At 37.9% G+C, this 18,350-nt stretch overlaps 2 protein-coding genes across 3 annotated transcripts; both read right to left on the bottom strand.

Moving 5' to 3' along the window:
• Positions 1–74: 74 nt before the first annotated feature.
• Positions 75–7,762, bottom strand: tmem45a (transmembrane protein 45a). Of its 2 annotated transcripts, none has more exons than XM_040040145.1 (6): positions 7,426–7,762; positions 4,371–4,581; positions 4,022–4,234; positions 2,984–3,168; positions 2,757–2,899; positions 75–1,619 (listed from the first exon to the last, which is right to left on the bottom strand). In XM_040040145.1, exons 2-6 carry the CDS (start codon positions 4,564–4,566, stop codon positions 1,523–1,525), a joined length of 834 nt encoding a protein of 277 aa, XP_039896079.1. In that variant the 5' UTR covers positions 4,567–4,581; positions 7,426–7,762; the 3' UTR covers positions 75–1,522. The 2 variants fall into 2 exon arrangements, with proteins under 2 accessions (XP_039896079.1, XP_039896078.1); XM_040040144.1 differs by lacking the exon at positions 7,426–7,762 and adding an exon at positions 7,117–7,356.
• Positions 7,763–11,831: 4,069 nt separating this feature from the next.
• lnp1 (leukemia NUP98 fusion partner 1) lies at positions 11,832–17,963 on the bottom strand. Its single transcript, XM_040040559.1, has 3 exons — positions 17,097–17,963; positions 14,035–14,280; positions 11,832–13,037 (listed from the first exon to the last, which is right to left on the bottom strand). The coding sequence occupies exons 1-3, from the start codon at positions 17,280–17,282 to the stop codon at positions 12,909–12,911; spliced, it is 561 nt and encodes a 186-aa protein (XP_039896493.1). The 5' UTR covers positions 17,283–17,963; the 3' UTR covers positions 11,832–12,908.
• Between the last annotated feature and the right edge of the window lie 387 nt (positions 17,964–18,350).

Here is an 18,350-nt window from a genome sequence, read left to right as displayed (position 1 = left end):
ACACCGAACTGCTTATCATACCTCCATTAAATGTGCAAAGACTGTCACACAGAGGCCCATTTTTTTCAAGACCGAGTGTTTAATCTTGTCAAAACAGAACATCTTCGTTTATCCCTCTTGTCAACAGATGTTTTGTGTTGCCCTGCCCTGACAAAAATAAATCTGCACAAGCACTTTATTAGGACTGATCATTTGGTATTAATGTGATTGTGTTCTAAAAATCAGGCATTTTAGGGCTAGTAGTAGTCTTAGTATTTGAACTATTAGACACTACTGAAACTTTAATCCTGGAAGTTTTCAACCAGCTCAGACAGGGGAAACTTTATGTTCTACAATCTTATCAACAAGAGAATGGGGCTGAGAGCAAAGGACACAGTAGCTTCCCTTTATTGGTAGAAACCACATCCTTTGCTGTCACCTTTATAATAATTTGTCGCAAATTAATTGATCATTTCAATGACCCTGTCTGAGAGCCACTGATAGATGATGGTGATTATGGATACATGAATAAAGAGAACCAACTTTAAAACATATAAAAAGGTCAAATTTGGTCATAGAGGCTACCATAAATTCTATATTGAGTAGCACATTGTAAACACTTACATACTAGCTATAATGTTATGCAAGGTGTGAATGAAATGATAGGAACAATTAAATAAAATAAAACATTTTTTACTGTTTGAACAATTTTATTTTTCTTTTTATAGTTTGACACTTGGTTTGAGTCACTTGCTAACATGAAACAATATAAAATGTACAACTAGTGCTTTCAAGTAATACACATGATGATGCAGTGACGTTTTCACCACAAAATAGCACTACTGAATACCAAACTGTGGAAGAAGTTTAGCAAGTCAAAAGTAAAGCATGAAATCCATTAAAAGCTTTTCATTTATATTGAATGCGCAAAGTAGTAACAAAGATATGACAGAGTATATGAAAATTATATTGCTGTAAAATAAATAAGAGCAGCTTGTGACTGCATACCTCCACTAAGGTAGGTAATCCCCTCCGCACCTTGCATGAACCGACTCTCTGCATCCAGATTAATTTATATTTTCACAAAAGATGTTATCTTTTGATATTTATTATTAAAATTGTATTTTGTAGCTGTGATGTTGTGAAACATCCAGTCTTGTTCTCTTGCAATGGTAAATGATTCAAAACCTTCTGGATCCAGGTGGCGATGCACATATTTTTATAGTTTATATATACAGTCACAAATTTTGCCAAGCCACAAGAGTTTCATGCAAATCTGTCCAGTAATCCTGCTGAAAAATAAACTGAACAAATCATAAAGCTTCTCTGGAGGAGGTAATAACAAAAGTATGTTTAAAATGTTGTACAGCTGGTTAATTAAGGCAGAGGTAGAGACGCATTTCTAAGGTTAAGGTTCCGTATCCACATCAGTTTCCACATCTGTGTGCCTTGCTTCTTATTCTGCTCCTGGAAATTTGAGCGTTTTATCCCTGATTGTTCTATAATGTTCATGAGCCACAACGTAGATGCACAACAGTCTTCCTCACATAAGCTCATCCTCAGACTCTGGATCTCGCTCTCTTGCCTTCAGAAGTCCCATTTCCACTGGAGGAGTCTTCTTCAGTCTGGAGCGAACCGCACTTCAAGAGGAAAAGAACAGCAAACACGAGAATCACACATAATGTAAACTGTGCAGGTCTCCAGGATAAATAAACAAGTGTCTATCAGATATAGAAAAATACAGTACATTTCTGTCCCTATAGGTATGCACTAGGGCTAATGATTGGAGCTAAAATTAAATGTATAACTTTTGAAATCCAAAGGTTTTCTTTTTGTTTGTTTTTTTTAATTGCTGTGTTACAGTGGTCCCTCGCTATATTGCGGTTCACTTTTCGCGGCCTCGCTGTTTTGCGGATTTTTTCGGGGGTGCAATTTTTCATTTAAATATATTTTTTTAAACAGCACATTGTGTTCTGCATCCTGATCGGCTATAGACCATTTTCAATCAATCTCGTGCTGTGTCTTTTATACAGTACAGAATTCGTTCAGCCTGTCAAATCTACATAAATCTTCGCTAGCAGAAGACAACAAACACAACAGTGTCTACGTCAAAGGATTATAAGGAGCATTAAGTAAACCAAACAGTCAGATAAGTCAAACTTCACTCAATTCCTTCTTCTTGCTTCCTCTACTTCCGTACCATTAATTCATTAATGTTGAATTGTCTCGCAGCTGCTCTATTCACATGTTCTGGACTTGAAAACAGGGTTTGATCTTTGGTTTTATTCTGTAATACTGGACTTATTTTTCTACGAAGGTTTGAACTTTGATCGTCAAAATGTCGATGCCTGTCTGAGAAAAGTGTATAAAGTGTGTAGTGAGGGGTTTTTTACAACCTTAAAACATCTATAATAATTGTAAAAAATAAAGTTCCCTACTTCGCGGATTTCACCTTTCGTGGGTTATTTTTAGAACGTAACACCTGCGATAAACGAGGGAACACTGTTTTTTTAAATCTACATTCTTGAGCAGCAAAAACACATTAATTACACATTTTCTCTCTTGGATGTTATGGTGAAATAGTGGCAAAAACCAAATTTGATTAAATATGAATCAGAGGTTTGTTCTCCTTGTATCTGGTTATATCTGCACCTATGGCCAATTTAAAGCCTCATGTGCTAAATAAGACAAAAAAAAATGCATTTCCAATTCTTTGAATATATCTAAATCACAATGGGATGTCTTATTGGATTGTCTTTTGTGGAGCAGGTTCTTACCAGCTGACGATGCAATAGAGCACGCTCACTATAAGCATGGCGAAGGCGAGGTGCCAGGAGTAACACATGGTAATGAACATCATATTGTTGGGATCTTTCAAGTCCCACTCGGGGCCGCGGGGCGGGTACAGCACAAAACCAACCTGTGGTTTAGAGGAGAAAACATTGGGAGTAACTATAAATCATCAAACATAAACATCTGCTCATAAAGCCACATTCAGATTTACCTCCCAGAACCAGGTCCCCTGAACCACCGTTAGCGTGCACCGCAGCAGCTCCAGAATGATGTTGCCTCGGTGAAAGATCTCCAGGAAGGCAACAAGAGTCTCTCCAAAGACCGCGTACAGAAGGAGCAGATGCACATGGACATCCAGCATGCTCCTGCCATGGAGGTGGTAGAGAAAAAGAAATCCTGCAGAGAACAAAAAGCTGGTAGTGTAGGTAAATGTGTTTGTCTTGATCAGTTAAATTGCATCTAAACTTCAAATATTTATCCCAAGCCATCGCCACAGATTGTCTTAAATTCAAACAGTACGAAAATAATTGACTCAAAATGCTGTAAAAATGCAGAAAGTCCTATCTGTGCTTGGTTTAAATTAAGCTTAATTAACCCCACAGGGTACACTTAAAATGACCTTTGAATGGAAGGAACTCAATTTGATTAACAAGAAATGTATTTATACAAGTTTATTGGAAAATGTACAGACAGGCAACAAGTTGTAAATAAAAACCTGAATTAAAAAAAAAGGATCAGAGTATGAAAGTTGGTCTGTTGTATGGGAACATATGACAGAAGTTTCAGTCAAACAGGCCAACTGGCTCATGTTTTATTAAAGTGACATTTGTATTACAATTTATGGAAAAGACATCAAGTTAACAGGGTCAGAAATAACAGTCTACAATGCATGTGATGATTGCAATGCTTGCGGATTCGAACCATTTGTAAGTTAATATTTTCAGATGCGATCAGTCTGCCAGTGAAAACAGTCCATCTACGATTACAGCGATGGATAATAAAGGTGGATATAATGGTGCACATTCATACACCCCTCAATATAAAGCTTGGCCAAACACTAATGGAGGATTTTTTTGTGTTTTAGATGTAAGACTATCTTCGAGAATAGTATTGTTTACTCGAGACTTTGAAGGAACCAAGGATTAAACTGATTAACTTATTAGTAAGGGATCTGACCTGAGGCACTGGCTTGAAATAAAAAGGATATCAAAGGATCTCAAAGACAATGATTACATTTTATTCTTCTTACCTTCATTAAAGAAAGCAATTGCCAGCATTAACCGATCCAGTGCCAGTGGTGCCGCTTCTGTGGTGTGGATAATCAGAGACACTGTTGCAAAGAGCCCAAAGAACAAGTACATGGTGGCGTGGTGCCAGCTGTGCAGATGGTCCCAGTGTTTCTCTACGAAGTCGTACAACTGAAGCTTCGGTCCACCCGATCCAAACTGTTCTGCCAACATCCCTGAAAGCACCACATCAGAGGAAACACGCACATCTCCTTAATTAAAGCCCTGATTTGTCTTGGATTTACTTGAGAAGAGTCTTGCTAGTTATATCTGATATATGGATGCATTAAGAAGCTTTTTGGACACGCTTACCAACAAGGGAGAAAAAGAGTATGACTGAGCTCTCAATGATCTCCAGCCGTCGCTGTGAGGCTCTGCTAGCCAGACGAGTAGAACCAATACCCTTGTTCCTGCGCGTGGCATGCCAAATCGAGTACTTTACCGTCCACCAAATCCCGGCAACAAGGAAAAAGGTCCCAGGGAGAGCGTGGCCTCTGAAGCTGCCCATGATACCTCTCAACACCTAGAGAAACAGATTAGGTATTTCATGGAATTAGAAGTACATATTACAAAAACACTTCTTCCCACTACTAACATGTTTATTTAAATCAGCCAGATATGATTTGAAACAAACAATAATTTAACCTAACTTATCATCTGAAGAGTAGACAAGATCTATTTTTAGCACAACTGGAATAAGTGGATAAAAGAAAAGGGGAAGAAGTGCAACAGTGCCCATAATTTAGTTAAACAGCGTAATCAAACATAATTAGCGTGTGTGCTGGCGACCGTCCTCCAGCTGAGCTCAGCAGAAGTGCGTCTAGCTGTGGGAGGAGGCCTGTTAGGAGTGTCACGAGTCATTTACCTTTATGTGCAAAAATAGAAACCCATTTCTTAACATGCACTCCAGAAAAAGCACTTTGTTTGCAAAGACTGCAGCAGCATCTAACACTGAGTATAGGATCCTCTTGATAATGACTAAATATCATTAAACCTGCGCCGGCTTATGTGGACTGCTGAAGTCTTTGTCTGGCCAGTTTCTTAACAATTACTTTCACTCGCACGATCTCAGCTGGTCATTATCAGAGACTGAATGAAAGACTAATGGGGACCACCATTTACAAAAGGAACACCCTGTTGTATTCAAGAAGAGCTGAAACTAGAGCCTGAGCTTATAACCCATATGTAAAGGTTTTACTGAGGTCAAAGGGTGAAAAAGACCAAGATTATTTTAATAGTCTATTATGCACCAAAATATATTTTTGAAAACAGAATCACCACCCCCTGCTGGTTATTAGAAAGAATGCAGGCTCAATAATTTCCCTTTTCAGACGTGGAAACTATGTCTATTGTGTCAAGTTAAATTATGTTTCTAGGTCAAGCAAAAGGTTAATGGGAAAACTTGCAGACTTATCTAAAAAATAAAACTCAGAATTTGATATTCTCCTTTTTCAAAAGGCAGGAAAAAGCGTGAAAAGCAGTCAATACGTCATTATATTGAGAAACATGTCAAAATGAGAAACAATTTACATCATTTACAAAGCTTGATATAGTCCAACATAGTTCATATTATCATTAAAACAAGACTTTGGAACAATTTTATCATATTAACTTAAAATGTTACTTATGTGATCATAGGTACTGGAATGGTAAACATAATGATATTGTCTCCGACTTCTATAAATTCATAAGGCTTCATATTTAATTAAAGAAAGAAAGCTTTTTAAAGTGTTTGACTGCAGTGCTCTTAGGTAATGACTGCACTTTGTAAAGTGAGAGCAAAGCTGGAGTGGCATGAATAGCAGGCAGAGAATAAGAAAAAGGCACATGGCTGTACTGTCCTTTGTGATGGAGATGACCAGGCAATATTCTGCTCGGCAACAGAGGAAACCTTTGAAGGAGGACACTCAATAGAAACCGATTGAGATGTTAAACCCAGCTCATCTGTGTCCGACAGTCTTTTGGGGGTGCAGCCTCTCCAGACTCAGGAAAACACTCCAGTCTCCATGGCACTCAAGAGCCACTAGAGGATTCATCAGTGTTTGGCTGATTCAGTGTTTTGGCTGATTTAGTTTAGCCACAAACACTAGTCATCTGCGCCAGATATAAAATCTCCCAGACCGTTTTTATGACAACGATGTAAAATAAAATAAAGTATGCTTTTATTACACCAACATGGTGGGAGTGGTGTAGTAAAAGTGTTCGCCACAAGTACAAATATGATTTCTATTCTGTGAATTGGTCAAAACTATGAGCATGAAGAGGTTTTGGTGCATATGTTTGAGGCTGGGATGTCTGGGAGGCAGCTGTCTTCAAAGGGTGTTCCTGTTTGAGTTTTGCTACTAAAAATATAACAAAAAACAAACAAGCAAACAAAAAAAAAACTTCAGCTGAGCTAATTAGAAAGGGTGCACACTTCAATAAAGTAGGTTTTTCTGTAAGTTTTTGAGTAAATGTAGCATGGTGCATACCACCACTGATCCCGTCTCATCCACTGTAAGATTAACAATATTCTAGATCAAGCCAAAGTTAAATATAGACATTACTGAATAAGTAGCGTCTGCATCACATTTGTGAACCTACAATATGTGATACTTCACTCTAAGGGTTTATACTAAACGTTTTAGCAAGTTTAAATTTCCAAGCCAATCTGAAGTGAAATTACTCTGATTTATCTCTCCTGAACGTAAACTTTGAGGACAATGATGTCGTGAGGTCTACAAAAAGAAAAAGAAAAAAAATGGAAACAGCCGTTTGACAGAATCAGAGCTTTCTTTTTTTTTAGTAGGTTTTTTTTTTCTTTTTTAAGTAGTTTATTTTAGCTTCAGGAGATCAAACAGTGTTGTGGAAGTTAAATCGTGAAATCACTCAGCAACATTGTCTAAACGGCCACCCGATGTCTTGTACATAGTTCTCGATGGAGACCTTCCTAATCTCTTTTCCCCCTTTCTTTCTTTCTTTCTTTCTTTCTTTCTTGACCTGGCTTTACATTTTATCTACACATGAAACAGTAGGCTTGATTTTCTTTACTGTGAGAGGAAAAGAGAGGGTCTCTTACCCAAGTTTGTTTTTCTCCGAAGATCAAAAGTTAGTGGAAGTATTCAGACAGAAAAGGGGAAGAAATTTTTTAAAGCATCTTCACTTTGCCCCCCAATCGCATAAAATAATTTTTTTTTTTCTTTTGGAAAAGAATATGAGTCTCTCTCTTAGCCTAGACACAAGAAGTAAACATCTTCTGCAGTCGGAATCCCAGCAGGATCCAGACCAGATCCGTTTCACAACCCTTTTTTCCTCCCCTACTCTAAACACTTCGAGCTTTTCTCTTATCAAACCCTCCCATTGGATGAGTCCTGTGAGCTTGCGTCACCTGTCTGTGCGGTCATTGGTTGGAGGTAACGTCAATCTCAGGTGTCCACGTGTGCACTTTCACTCCGCCTGCTCGTGCACGGCTCGGTCCCTCCTCACTCTGGGAAAACCGCTACTTTCCGTCGTGCCAGGGCAGGCCTGGCTGGGCCGGGACAAGATTTCCAGCACGTACACCACAGCTGGAAGACTTCCTCATCCTCAGGCAGGAGGTTTCTTGACCAAGTCTCGTTTTACTCGCTTAATTGTCTCCAACCAGTCCACACAGTTTGAGTTACAATAGAGGAAAAAAGTAGAAAGTCGTGAATGTTCATGAAGCAAACGACTGGCCACGTAGGGGCGTCTCCAAGATTTTTTTTTTCAGTGGGGCGACATAGGGGAGTATACGGAAGAGGATTAGGGCCACTGGGAAAAAAAAGTGGGCACGTCTTTTTTTTTTCTTCTTTTCCTGAATTCTGACTTTTTTTTCTCAGAATTCTGAGATTAAAGTCAGAATTCTGACTTTAATCTCAGAATTCTGACTTTTTTCTTAGATTTTGTTTTCCCAGTGGCCCTAATCCTCTTCCGTAGGAGTACCAGGGGCCTTGAAAGAAAGAAGAGAACTTATTATGCAGAGTTATCAATTATAGTACTGGGCCATAATTATTCATTATAGCACTTTAATGTTGTAGCTGGTGTTAACCATTACATTATATGTAATTAAGGTTAACACATCCAGCTAACCAACAGTTAAGAACAACTTTCTGTACAAGCACATGGCCTTGCTTTAGTATTATTTACCCTCTTCATGCTGGTGGCTGTGAGATTAAAATGATATGATGCATTTATAAAGTGTTGTAGGTGCATAACGTTAGAGGAAATAAACTCATTTTACTAGGTGGTTTCTAGGCAACATCAAGATATAGATATTTGGCATATTAGTTAAGAAACTTTGTGCGTCACATTTGGTTACTCAGTGTGAAGATCAAAATCGTGAACTCAGGTGAATCATGCAGGCAGCTCAGAAAGGAGCAACACTGACACTTGGGATAACTGGCAGAGGAGAATGAGACACAGGCGAGCATACTTAAAAGGTTACAACAATCAAAGGGTCAGGGAAAGATGGACAGAAAACAACCCTTCAAAGTAAAACAGAAAATAACCAGAGGAGAAAAACCTAACTACCTGAACACTTGTTTTTACTTGTTTCATTAATCTGGGTAAGGTGGATAGAATAAGGAAACAACAAAAGGGATCAAGAGATAAACAAAGAGATACAGAACGGGTGTTTCACTCCATTGTGTTTTTATTCAAGAGTGCAAAAACAACAACAACAGTGAAATGGAAACAGTGAACACAGCAGCTGGAAGTTGGTGCTGCTGAGGGTCATAAAAAGTTCTTCAGCTTTTTAAGCACAAGGTTGGAAAATGTAATTAAACACATAACCTCCGTGGTGTAAGCATACTGAACCCAACAGCCTTTAACTGTTCTGCAGAGTGCAAAGGTTTTGTGTCTTTGTGCATAAATCTAATAGTAGTTATGAGCATTTGCTGGTTAAATGAACTGCTATAGCAGCATTTTAAAATTGCATTCTAATTTTCATTAACTACAGAGCTATCCTTTATATAACTGCATATTTACATGGCTAAATATATACATAGGCCAGCTCTTTTTAGTTGGACTTTGTGTACATACTGTAAACTTCTCACATGGAAGTGCAAAACACACGGCACAAGAGAGATGTTTGAAAACGATCGAATAGAAGTCACATGCAAAAACCTTTACATGCAAAACAAAATCTAATTGGGCAAGGCAGGAAGACGGTGCAGATGTACGATAAGATATGACACTGATGCAGGGGAGGAGTTTTGTTACTTAAGAGAAAGCATTGTGAATGCAGGCAATAAATAAATGTGCATGCTCAATCCTTCAAAATAGCAGAGCAGAGCTATTGCTAGTGCAGCTGTTGAAATTTCTCTACTGGGTAATCAGCATTGACTGAAATACACCAACCACCTTCTGCAGAATATGCAAAAAACCCATACTGAGTGACAGGTGACAAAGAAGGAAAATCAACTTCATGCTTCTCAATAAGGTATTGAGCTGCCGTGTGCTGACAGAGCAATTCTAATGCACCTTAGCACCGACTGAAGCCTCTGAAACATTATCATTCCAAAAGACATTCTCTCATATGGTGTACAGCACTGCTTAACTTAAAATCATGTTCTGAGTAATAAAAGCATTCAGTAACCCCTTGTGTCGAGTAGAAGGTGGCATCTTTCATTGTAGCATAAAAGTAACCAGTCAGACAAAGTTTGTATCGCTATACAGTGACGCTCTCTGGACTCAAATCAGCGCACCAAAACATAGCCACTGGACCCCTTCAGTGTGTGGGTCACTGGTTTTGATGGTTTTCCTTTAATTTGTCACCTGTCTTAGAGCTGATTCTCTGTAGTTTTCAGCTTTTTTTAAGACTGTTTTCAAGATTTTTAATTAAAACTATATCAGGAACTTGTGGTTATTATAAGATGTCAGTCAAATGTTGTCAAAAAATATATAGAATATTTGTGTGTATGAATGGTTTTGGGAAAATATTTACGTTCCCCATATTTCTGTGCTAAATATAAAACCAAAGTCAGAAACTAGTCAGCTTAGCATTAAACTTTTAACATTTAAAAGCTTTAAACTGAGGGGAAACAGCCTGCCAAAGATGTGCTCAGTGGAACTCAGATGGGAGGTCTTATGAGCCCTGAAATTCGACTGCTACTGATGCACACATTCATATGCTACCTGCTGTAAGAAGACTAATTTATGGGTTGTTTGTTTATATTTCATGATGTGATTTTATATCTAAGTTCAACTTCAGAACTTGGAAATATTCAACCTCAACCACAAACTCTGCAGAATTCAGGCAGATTATTTTGTTCATTACCAAAAAATATTGTCAGTTTTGAGGATATTTGCTCCACCTAACTGCATGTCATTAGAAATTGTTTAGAATCATTTTTGGACAAAAACAAAATAAGAACAAGAAAGACTAATCCTCCCCTGATAGTGCATTAATTTACAAGAGCTCTTATATAAATAATCACCGTCCAATGACAGCTCGTGTCTCTCACATGAGATATCCTCACTCTCATTTCCTGCTTCCTTCAGGGACAGAAGACAGTTTCGCAGAGGGTGTTCATGCAGAAAGAACGAGGCGTGGAGATGGAGAGGAGGAGGTCTTGGGGTCACATATGCATGCAGGCATTTCAAGTGTAGGTGCAGGACCATTATGGGACGGTGGTGCGACAAGATGGCCAATAGAGGGGCTTTAGCATGGATACGTAGACACGGCATGTGGGACAGTTCCTTTTCCTCCATAGCCACTGCTCCATGCACTGAAACACATTTTAAAACACACCATTGCATCATTGTTGCTATGATCTGTATCATGTATCATTTATGCAGTCATTGATATTTTCAACTGATGCCAGGAGGTCATTTCCAACATGTTGATGCATGAGCAACAGGATCTACGTTCACAGACCCTAACCCTTAGCTGGAAGGGACAGTGTTTCTGCCTATTTGAGCAGCTTTCTCTGTTTCAAAGGCTACGAGTCAAAGAAGGTTTTAAATAAATTTCTTTACAGTTAATAATGTGGTGCCTTGCTTTTTATTGACTTTTATTATATTCACTTTGACAAAATGTTAACATGTTTACAAGTTCTGATTGTCAACAGATTCAACAGTATATAAAGTGACTCACTGTAGTTCTGATGAAATGCTTTTATAAACTGTAAATATTCTCTATTGATTATAAAGTATATTTATTCTAAAGTGATATTTAAAACCATTTAATTAGTATAACCATAGAGGTATCTTCTCATCCAATAACGTGCTGTGAGTCTAATAACTGAATACAATGACCGTTACATACAGAGGCGTTTCCAGGAAATTTTATATGGTTTTGGCACAGAGGGACCCAAGAACCAGTAAGGGTGGTGTAGAGCACAGAAAAGCAGAAAACACCAAATGAAATCAGAAAAAAATGGCAAACGAAACCACTTGAAAATTGTTTGAAAATCCACTGAGTTATGGTGATTTTAACTTTGACCAGACTTGTATCCATGGATACCAATGCTGGTACTAGTGTTGAATCGATACTAGAGCAATATGATTGATACTTTGTTTCTAACCAACAGTGAAACGTGTGAAAAAAAATAGTGAAAAATCCCTGAAACTTTTTGTGCTGGCCGTCATGCCTACTTTATTTATTTAAACAACATAACATAAACCGATCCAAAGTGCTTTAGAAACAGGCACACAGCTGAAAGGTTTGGTTTTTGTGTCAATTGTGTTTTGGTGAAAGTAAAAATCACAGTGATTTCATTAAAGTGTGTTCAGACTTTGCATATTGATGATACTTCATCTCATCCTCAATACATAAGCTGCTTTCATTGGTTAAATGGTATCGGTAATACTGGCCCTGTATTTAGTTAGTATTGAATCAATGCCAAAATTTGCAGAATGCAGCACTAGAGTCAGGAAACAACAAGCAGTGGATCAAACCACTGTGAGGCATGTCATGGGGGAGTCATACATCCATAACTGAGCAGAAGAGCTTTTAGTGTGTATTATCATATTATATAACATTATATAGTTATATTTACAATAATGTATTGAGGAGTACCACAGTGTTTTTACAGCAAAAATGTAACTGGACACCTTACATCCCCCTGTTATTTTCACTCATGTTTGCATTTATATAATACAGATTAAGCTGGGGCACCGGGTGGACCTAATAAATTTCAGGCCCCAAGCCAACACTTTAGCAACACCCCTGTTTACATAGTCATGGTGCAGTACAGTTTGTCATACTGAGGTTTTAAAGCAGAAAACTGCTCTTTTTTTTCAATTTTTTTTTCTAACTCTAACCCTTTTCAAACATTTTTAACTCTGTGTTTGCACACTGAAGAGAAGAAGTTGCAATTATTCCAAAAGTGACCTAAAACTCTGGCCCAGAGGGGATTTGAGGCCCTGATTTTTCAGTGTCACATCATAGTAAAAGTTCAGGAGAAATCCTGATGTTTTCACTGCAAATCATGCATTTTCCCCTTCTTGAAAACAATATCAGCGATGTCTCCTCAGGGAATGTTGACGATGGAGTGTGTGCTGCTCCTTCTCCGTGGAAATCTGTCCATCTGCAGACCTCCTCCTCTCCTCATAGAGCTTCCTCCCCTGTAAAACAGCTGCTTCACTGCTGCTTCGGGGCCGACACTGCTCTAACCTTCGAGCTGCCTTCAGCACCCACCAGATGGAAACATCATAATGAGTAAGTATCCAGTTCCTGGGACCTCAGGCTGTTCAGTGTACTCCATGCATCTACAGGGATAAGTTTCTGCTGCAGGCATTGTGTTTTCATTCCAGTTCACATCATGCATGTCAGGGAACAGGCTGCTATCATGCATCAGAGATCTGGTGTCTGACTTGCAGGGATTTGAGGGAACACAGTGTAGACAGAGGTCATGCAGTAGATCTGACGTGTACAGGTTCTCTTACCTCTTTATGAAAGCGGTGTGTACAATGTGGCACTCCCCTCCCATTCTTACACATGTCCTCATGACAGATCAGGCACAACGTATCGTCCTTCTTCTGTGAGAAAAAGAAACAACATCTGACCAAGATTTCAATAACTTATGTATTTATAAAAATAATAAACCTGTATTATTGCATCAGTGGGAGATTAGTAAGATCAGTTCAGAGCAACAGCTTCTAATTAGGCAGCTACTTTCTGAATGAAAAAACAAGAAGTAGGTGTGAAGAAATGAAAAGTGTAACTGCAAAATATGAAATGCTACTTAATATTTAATGTAAATAGAAAATAAAGAGCCATCTGTATATGAAAAGATACAAATATGAAAGTTTCCTCGGTCAAAAATAACTTATTTCAAGTTAAATATAAATATATATAATATGTTTGTTTTGAGTCTGTAGAACTTAAGGAGATTAAGTGACAGGAACTTCATATATGTAACTTATATACCAAAGTGAAGGAGCTCCATTTAATTTCAGTAAACTAATAAATAAAGATATAATTTTTCACAAAGTTATGCTAAGCTGTAAATGTTATTTGCACTGTGTATGTTATGTATCACGTTTTTTTATTGATTTTCTGTGACACCACAAAAATACAGAAACACCGTTTCATTAACATTAACATTAACGTTTCATTAACCCCTGACAATGAGTTTTAACAGGGCTTGACAAAAAATTTTGTTCCAAGAAAAATCAGGTATAAAAATGAAAAAGGATTAAACATGCATTCACAACTATATTCTTTAGTATGCCGACAAAAAGCATGGACAATAGAAGAAAAAGAAAACTTCAAGGTCCTTGTGTGCATTCAAGACCAGTTAATTATGTGGGTATTTGTAGGTTATGTAATTCACAGCTTTGTCTTTGGCAGCACATAAAAGTAATGCAGCTTTTCAGGCTCCTTAATTTTTACGGGCTTCGTAATTTTATATGAGGAGGAGAAAGACCATCAAGTCTGATCGTCCTTCGGTCATCTATAACACTATGAGAAGGTAAAAATCTGTAAGGACCATTTATCGTTCGTTTAGTTAATGTTATAAATCCTCCTGCTCACCAGAGACGTGGTCTTCTTATCATTTAGACAGAGCCTCTTCTCAAGTGTCTCTGTGAGCTCTGGGATGGTGGTGATGCGATTCTCTGCGATCGCAGTCTTAGCGCGGATGTTGTCATCTGCAGAGGCACGGCGAGGCTTCTGGTGGACCCTGGTTTCCCCCTTATCCTCTCTTGATTTGACGTGGCTGGGAGTGGGCGCCATTGTAGCCGCATGAAACCTGTTTAACTTCATGACATCTAACTGTGACTGAGGATTAAGAACAGAATGATAAGTGTTATTACACCATGTAACAACACTTGAGAGTAAAATTATTGTGTCACATTCCCTCTAATAGTGAGGCGGAGTTGTAAGAAGATTAAACTAGAGAGACAACCATGTCTGCCTTATGTCTGTCAATGGGGTTAAACACTCACTCGCTAATATCCTTAAGTAACATGTTGGCAAAGCAGCTACCTATATATAGTTTGACTCTAGACTCAGGACAGAACGTAAATATATATTTACACAACAGCAATAATCTGATAATGCAACTCCAGTAAAACATCAAAGGTGAAGGTACAGATGAATTTCAGTGTTTGGCTAGACTTGTAAATCTGTAACTACTGAACTGTTCTCTTCAAATGATGTATTTCTGGAGCACTCATTACTAAACCAAGGTTTAACTCTTAATGGGAGCTTTGAATAGCGATGCACTAGACACAGGCTGACATTGTACATCCCCAGAAGTTATTTCTGGTTCTACTTAACTTTATTACTGCTGCTGAGGAAAAAAAATACGATGTCTAGATGTTCCTTTGACTTTAAATTTGAGGAAAAAAAAATAACATGAGAGATCTGTGACAATGTGATTTTTTCTGTTTAAAGAAACTAAACAATGTGATAAATGTTACTTTAAATAGGTCAAAATATGTGTAAAGGTGTGAAAAGTGCAGTCAACGCTGATGCACCTTAATATGTCAGATTTTCTGTTGATCTACTATCTCAGTTAATACTGTCAAGACTTCTTTAACTGAGCAGGTTCTTCAATTTTGAATTAATTGCCTACCACCGCTTTAGGGTGTAGCTACTTTAGGAGTCAAACGTTTTTATATGTGCAGTGTATTTTTTCTTTGGATCAACCCCTCACTTCGATTTCATAAACCTCGATCTCACCAGCCAAAATTTCAAACTTTAAGCTTCAAACAGGACTTCAAAAAAAGAACGGTCATAGGGGTTAATTACATCTTTTATATATATATATATATATATACTATGTTTTATGGTATTTGCAAGAAGCTTTTTTTGTTTTGCGGTGCAAGGAAGTGGCTTGTTATGTTGATGTTGCTAGTTTTAGCTATTATAGGACAAACATTGCTATTTGTAGCTGCCCGCCTTGTTGACTGATAAACGTCCTGGAACATTTAGTAAGGTCATGGGCTCATCTGTAACACCATTTTTGCATTTGCTGCATTTTAAAAGATAAATGTAGTATGAAGAAAGGCTAAAAATATTCAGAATAGTTGTTATTTGAATGAGAATTTCTTTATTTCCCAGAATAAACTTATATAGCATAGGCTTTCAGCAAAATTGTTATTTTAAATATACTGACCAATAGTTCCACTATCAGACCAAGAATCTGTGCATTACTTCTCTATTTGCTTGCTTAAAAACAGAGCATACGGGGAACTGCAGGCTTCAGTTTAAACAGCACTTCTTCTGATTATTAGTGAAAGGTTACACTATGCTACTACATTTGTTTTTTTGCATTTGTCAGTGCTTCCTTCATGATGAGAACTGATTGTGCTCACCCAGTGTTGTCTGCAAACTACTTGCTTGTAAGTTTCTTTTCTTCCACAGAGAGACCACTTTGTGTGTGCACTTACACTGTTGTGACTCTTATCACCTGCTTTAGATTAGAAAGAGTTTCTTTGGCTCCTTCCTTCCTTTAGTTTTCGCTTAACTCCTATGAAATTTGTCATCACACTAATGAAACTATACCAGAAAACTATAAAGTAAGCACCACTATTCACCACACAGGCCATGACACTTGACTATGCTGATAGATAAGTTACCCTGTTCTGTGTTATTAATAAAAAATACAAATCACTAAATTGTGCGCCATTCATGTTGGTTGCTCTTCTGCTTGTTTGCTGCTTTAAGTTGTACCTCTATTTTTTGCTAAACATCCACATAGCCAGAGGTTATGGAAGAGTTGGAACGCTATTGAATGAAGAATATGTGTAAGAGCTTTGGCATGCAGCAGCCCATGACTTAAAAACATTGTTTATATAAGAAAATGATATCAGATGTGAAGGCATTTTTAGTTGGAAAAAATAATTTTCCTACAGACCTACACAGACACAGCTACAACACAAACACCAGACTGGTCTGTATTCATTATAGAACTATACTGTTTTTCCTAATGAGACTGTGAACAGCTCAGCACGTGGCACGGCATTTGCAGTGTTTGATCGCTCTGATGTAAAGTAATAGAAAACAACTCACTTAGAGCATCAATAATTTCGTACTTTGCAGGCTTTCATGGGGAAATTTACCAAAACAACAATTTGCACACTACTAGAGGCTTTTTGTTCGGAAGCTTTAATATTTAATTAGTTCTCATACCAGCTTGTAAAACATACATGTGCATTATTCTGCTGTCATAGTCCATATTTTGTCTTTTTCAGAGAAAATAAAACTCTGTGTTTTATAAATATTCCATGCAGTGATATTTGCAGTCAGTGAAGGTATGGGATCTTTCTAACACCCTGAGCTGCTTTTAAAGAAATACATAGAAAGTATACTGTCTGATAAATGTACTTTATTATATTTATTAAACTGGCCTTTAATTAGTATAGTGAAATACATTCATCAGAGAGTGCATATATTTTATTTTCCCTCCAATTATCAATGAAGGGCTATACAGAATAAAATTTAAGATGTTTATAGTGTCAAGTGTACAAGCACGCTGTCCATATGTGGTGTAAAACTGGACAAGAGAAACTGCAAAAAATGTTTGTTAAAAGTGTTTTGCTGCAGAGCTGAACACATATGTCAATCCATGAAGTGCAGCCGGTCCTTACCGCAGTCGGGAGTGATGCTCGTCTATCAACTTGTGTTTTTGAAGGCCTTCTGAAACTGTGTTTTCTTTCTCTGGAATGTACAGCGTCTGGTCCGTGACCCCAGTAACTGCTCATCCATTTTGTGAAGTTACTATCATCGTCCTCGTCATTGTCCATAATGATAGCAGGCAGAAGCCGTAGAGACATGATGGAGCTGTGCAGGGAGCTTCTTGGTGCAGCAGGTCTTGGTACAACAGATGAAAGTGAATGGGGTGAGTACTGACAACACTCAGCTGACCTATTGAGTGTCTAACAGACCAGCTGCTCTGCTACACTGCACTGTCCCACATGGCAAAAGTGACTTACTTCAATTAGATGCCTCTAGTGAATCAAGCTGTCGCTTTTGTTGTTATCCTTGGACAATCTAAAAATAACCTGCAGAGATTTAGCTCCAGTCTTTAAATAAGTGAATCCTCTATAATCTATTTAACGTCACTGGTAGAACATAAACTGGAGGTGATTGGAATAAACAGCGAGGTGGTAGCTGTGACGGAACAGCTAGTATTTTGGCACAGGGTGGGTGATGTGACCACTCCTTTTAATCTTTCCATTACAGTCATCAGCCTCGGGGTAGACAACTGAAACTCCAATTTCCCCATACTTTCCACTCGCTGAGTACATCAAACCTGTCAATAATTATGGAGCGCAGGCAACTGGGTGCTGAGAGCCCAAGGCTTGTGCAATACAGGGCAAAGAGCTTTAATATTACACTGTATACAAGTTTATTTGTTTTGCTCTTTTAAGTCAAGTATGTAAAATCCAGATTTTATACATGAACAATGAACAATGAAAACATGTAATACAAGGCCATCAGCTAGAAAAGCAACATCTCTGGCATCATAATTCAGTATATATCGTGTCAGTTCAGTCTGAAAAATTAGTAGTAGTAGTATTAAATACTATTGATATTACTACACAAAGGGGATTGTGTATTATTGGAAATATTCATATTAGACACACCATGTTTTCATTAGTTTTTTGTGTTTTTTTAACAAAAAAGCAGAAGAAATTATATAAAAGTCTTTATCTGCTCTTTTACAAACTCAAAGTTTCCCTGTGCTAATAATGTTGTAAAGATCTCAAAGAGAAGGGCAGGGCAGGCACTGTTATGAGACGTTCATGCTGCTTTATCATGTAACCTCAGATCCCCACTGAGAAAGAGATTACGGTAATCTGTGTTCTTTCCAAAAATAAGGATGAAACAAGGTCACACCT

Source organism: Simochromis diagramma, unplaced genomic scaffold, assembly GCF_900408965.1.
Source record: "Simochromis diagramma unplaced genomic scaffold, fSimDia1.1 OVJJ01000026.1, whole genome shotgun sequence".
In the NCBI taxonomy this organism is placed as follows: domain Eukaryota; kingdom Metazoa; phylum Chordata; class Actinopteri; order Cichliformes; family Cichlidae; genus Simochromis; species Simochromis diagramma.
The sequence above is the reverse complement of the archived record's forward strand: the minus strand, read 5'-3'. Positions and strand labels throughout refer to the sequence as shown.

What these genes read in the sequence shown, in the direction of transcription:
- tmem45a (XM_040040145.1), bottom strand. Translation starts at nt 4,566, where the DNA reads ATGGGCAGCTTCAGAGGCCACGCTCTCCCTGGGACCTTTTTCCTTGTT. An exon ending in AGGGGACCTGGTTCTGGGAG is followed by an intron (nt 2,900 to 2,983) that starts GTAAATCTGAAT and finishes TCTAAACCACAG; the next exon opens with GTTGGTTTTGTGCTGTACCC. An exon ending in CTCTATTGCATCGTCAGCTG is followed by an intron (nt 1,620 to 2,756) that starts GTAAGAACCTGC and finishes TTCCTCTTGAAG; the next exon opens with TGCGGTTCGCTCCAGACTGA.
- lnp1 (XM_040040559.1), bottom strand. Translation starts at nt 17,282, where the DNA reads ATGTCTCTACGGCTTCTGCCTGCTATCATTATGGACAATGACGAGGAC. An exon ending in GAGCATCACTCCCGACTGCG is followed by an intron (nt 14,281 to 17,096) that starts GTAAGGACCGGC and finishes CTTAATCCTCAG; the next exon opens with TCACAGTTAGATGTCATGAA. An exon ending in ATAAGAAGACCACGTCTCTG is followed by an intron (nt 13,038 to 14,034) that starts GTGAGCAGGAGG and finishes TTTTTCTCACAG; the next exon opens with AAGAAGGACGATACGTTGTG.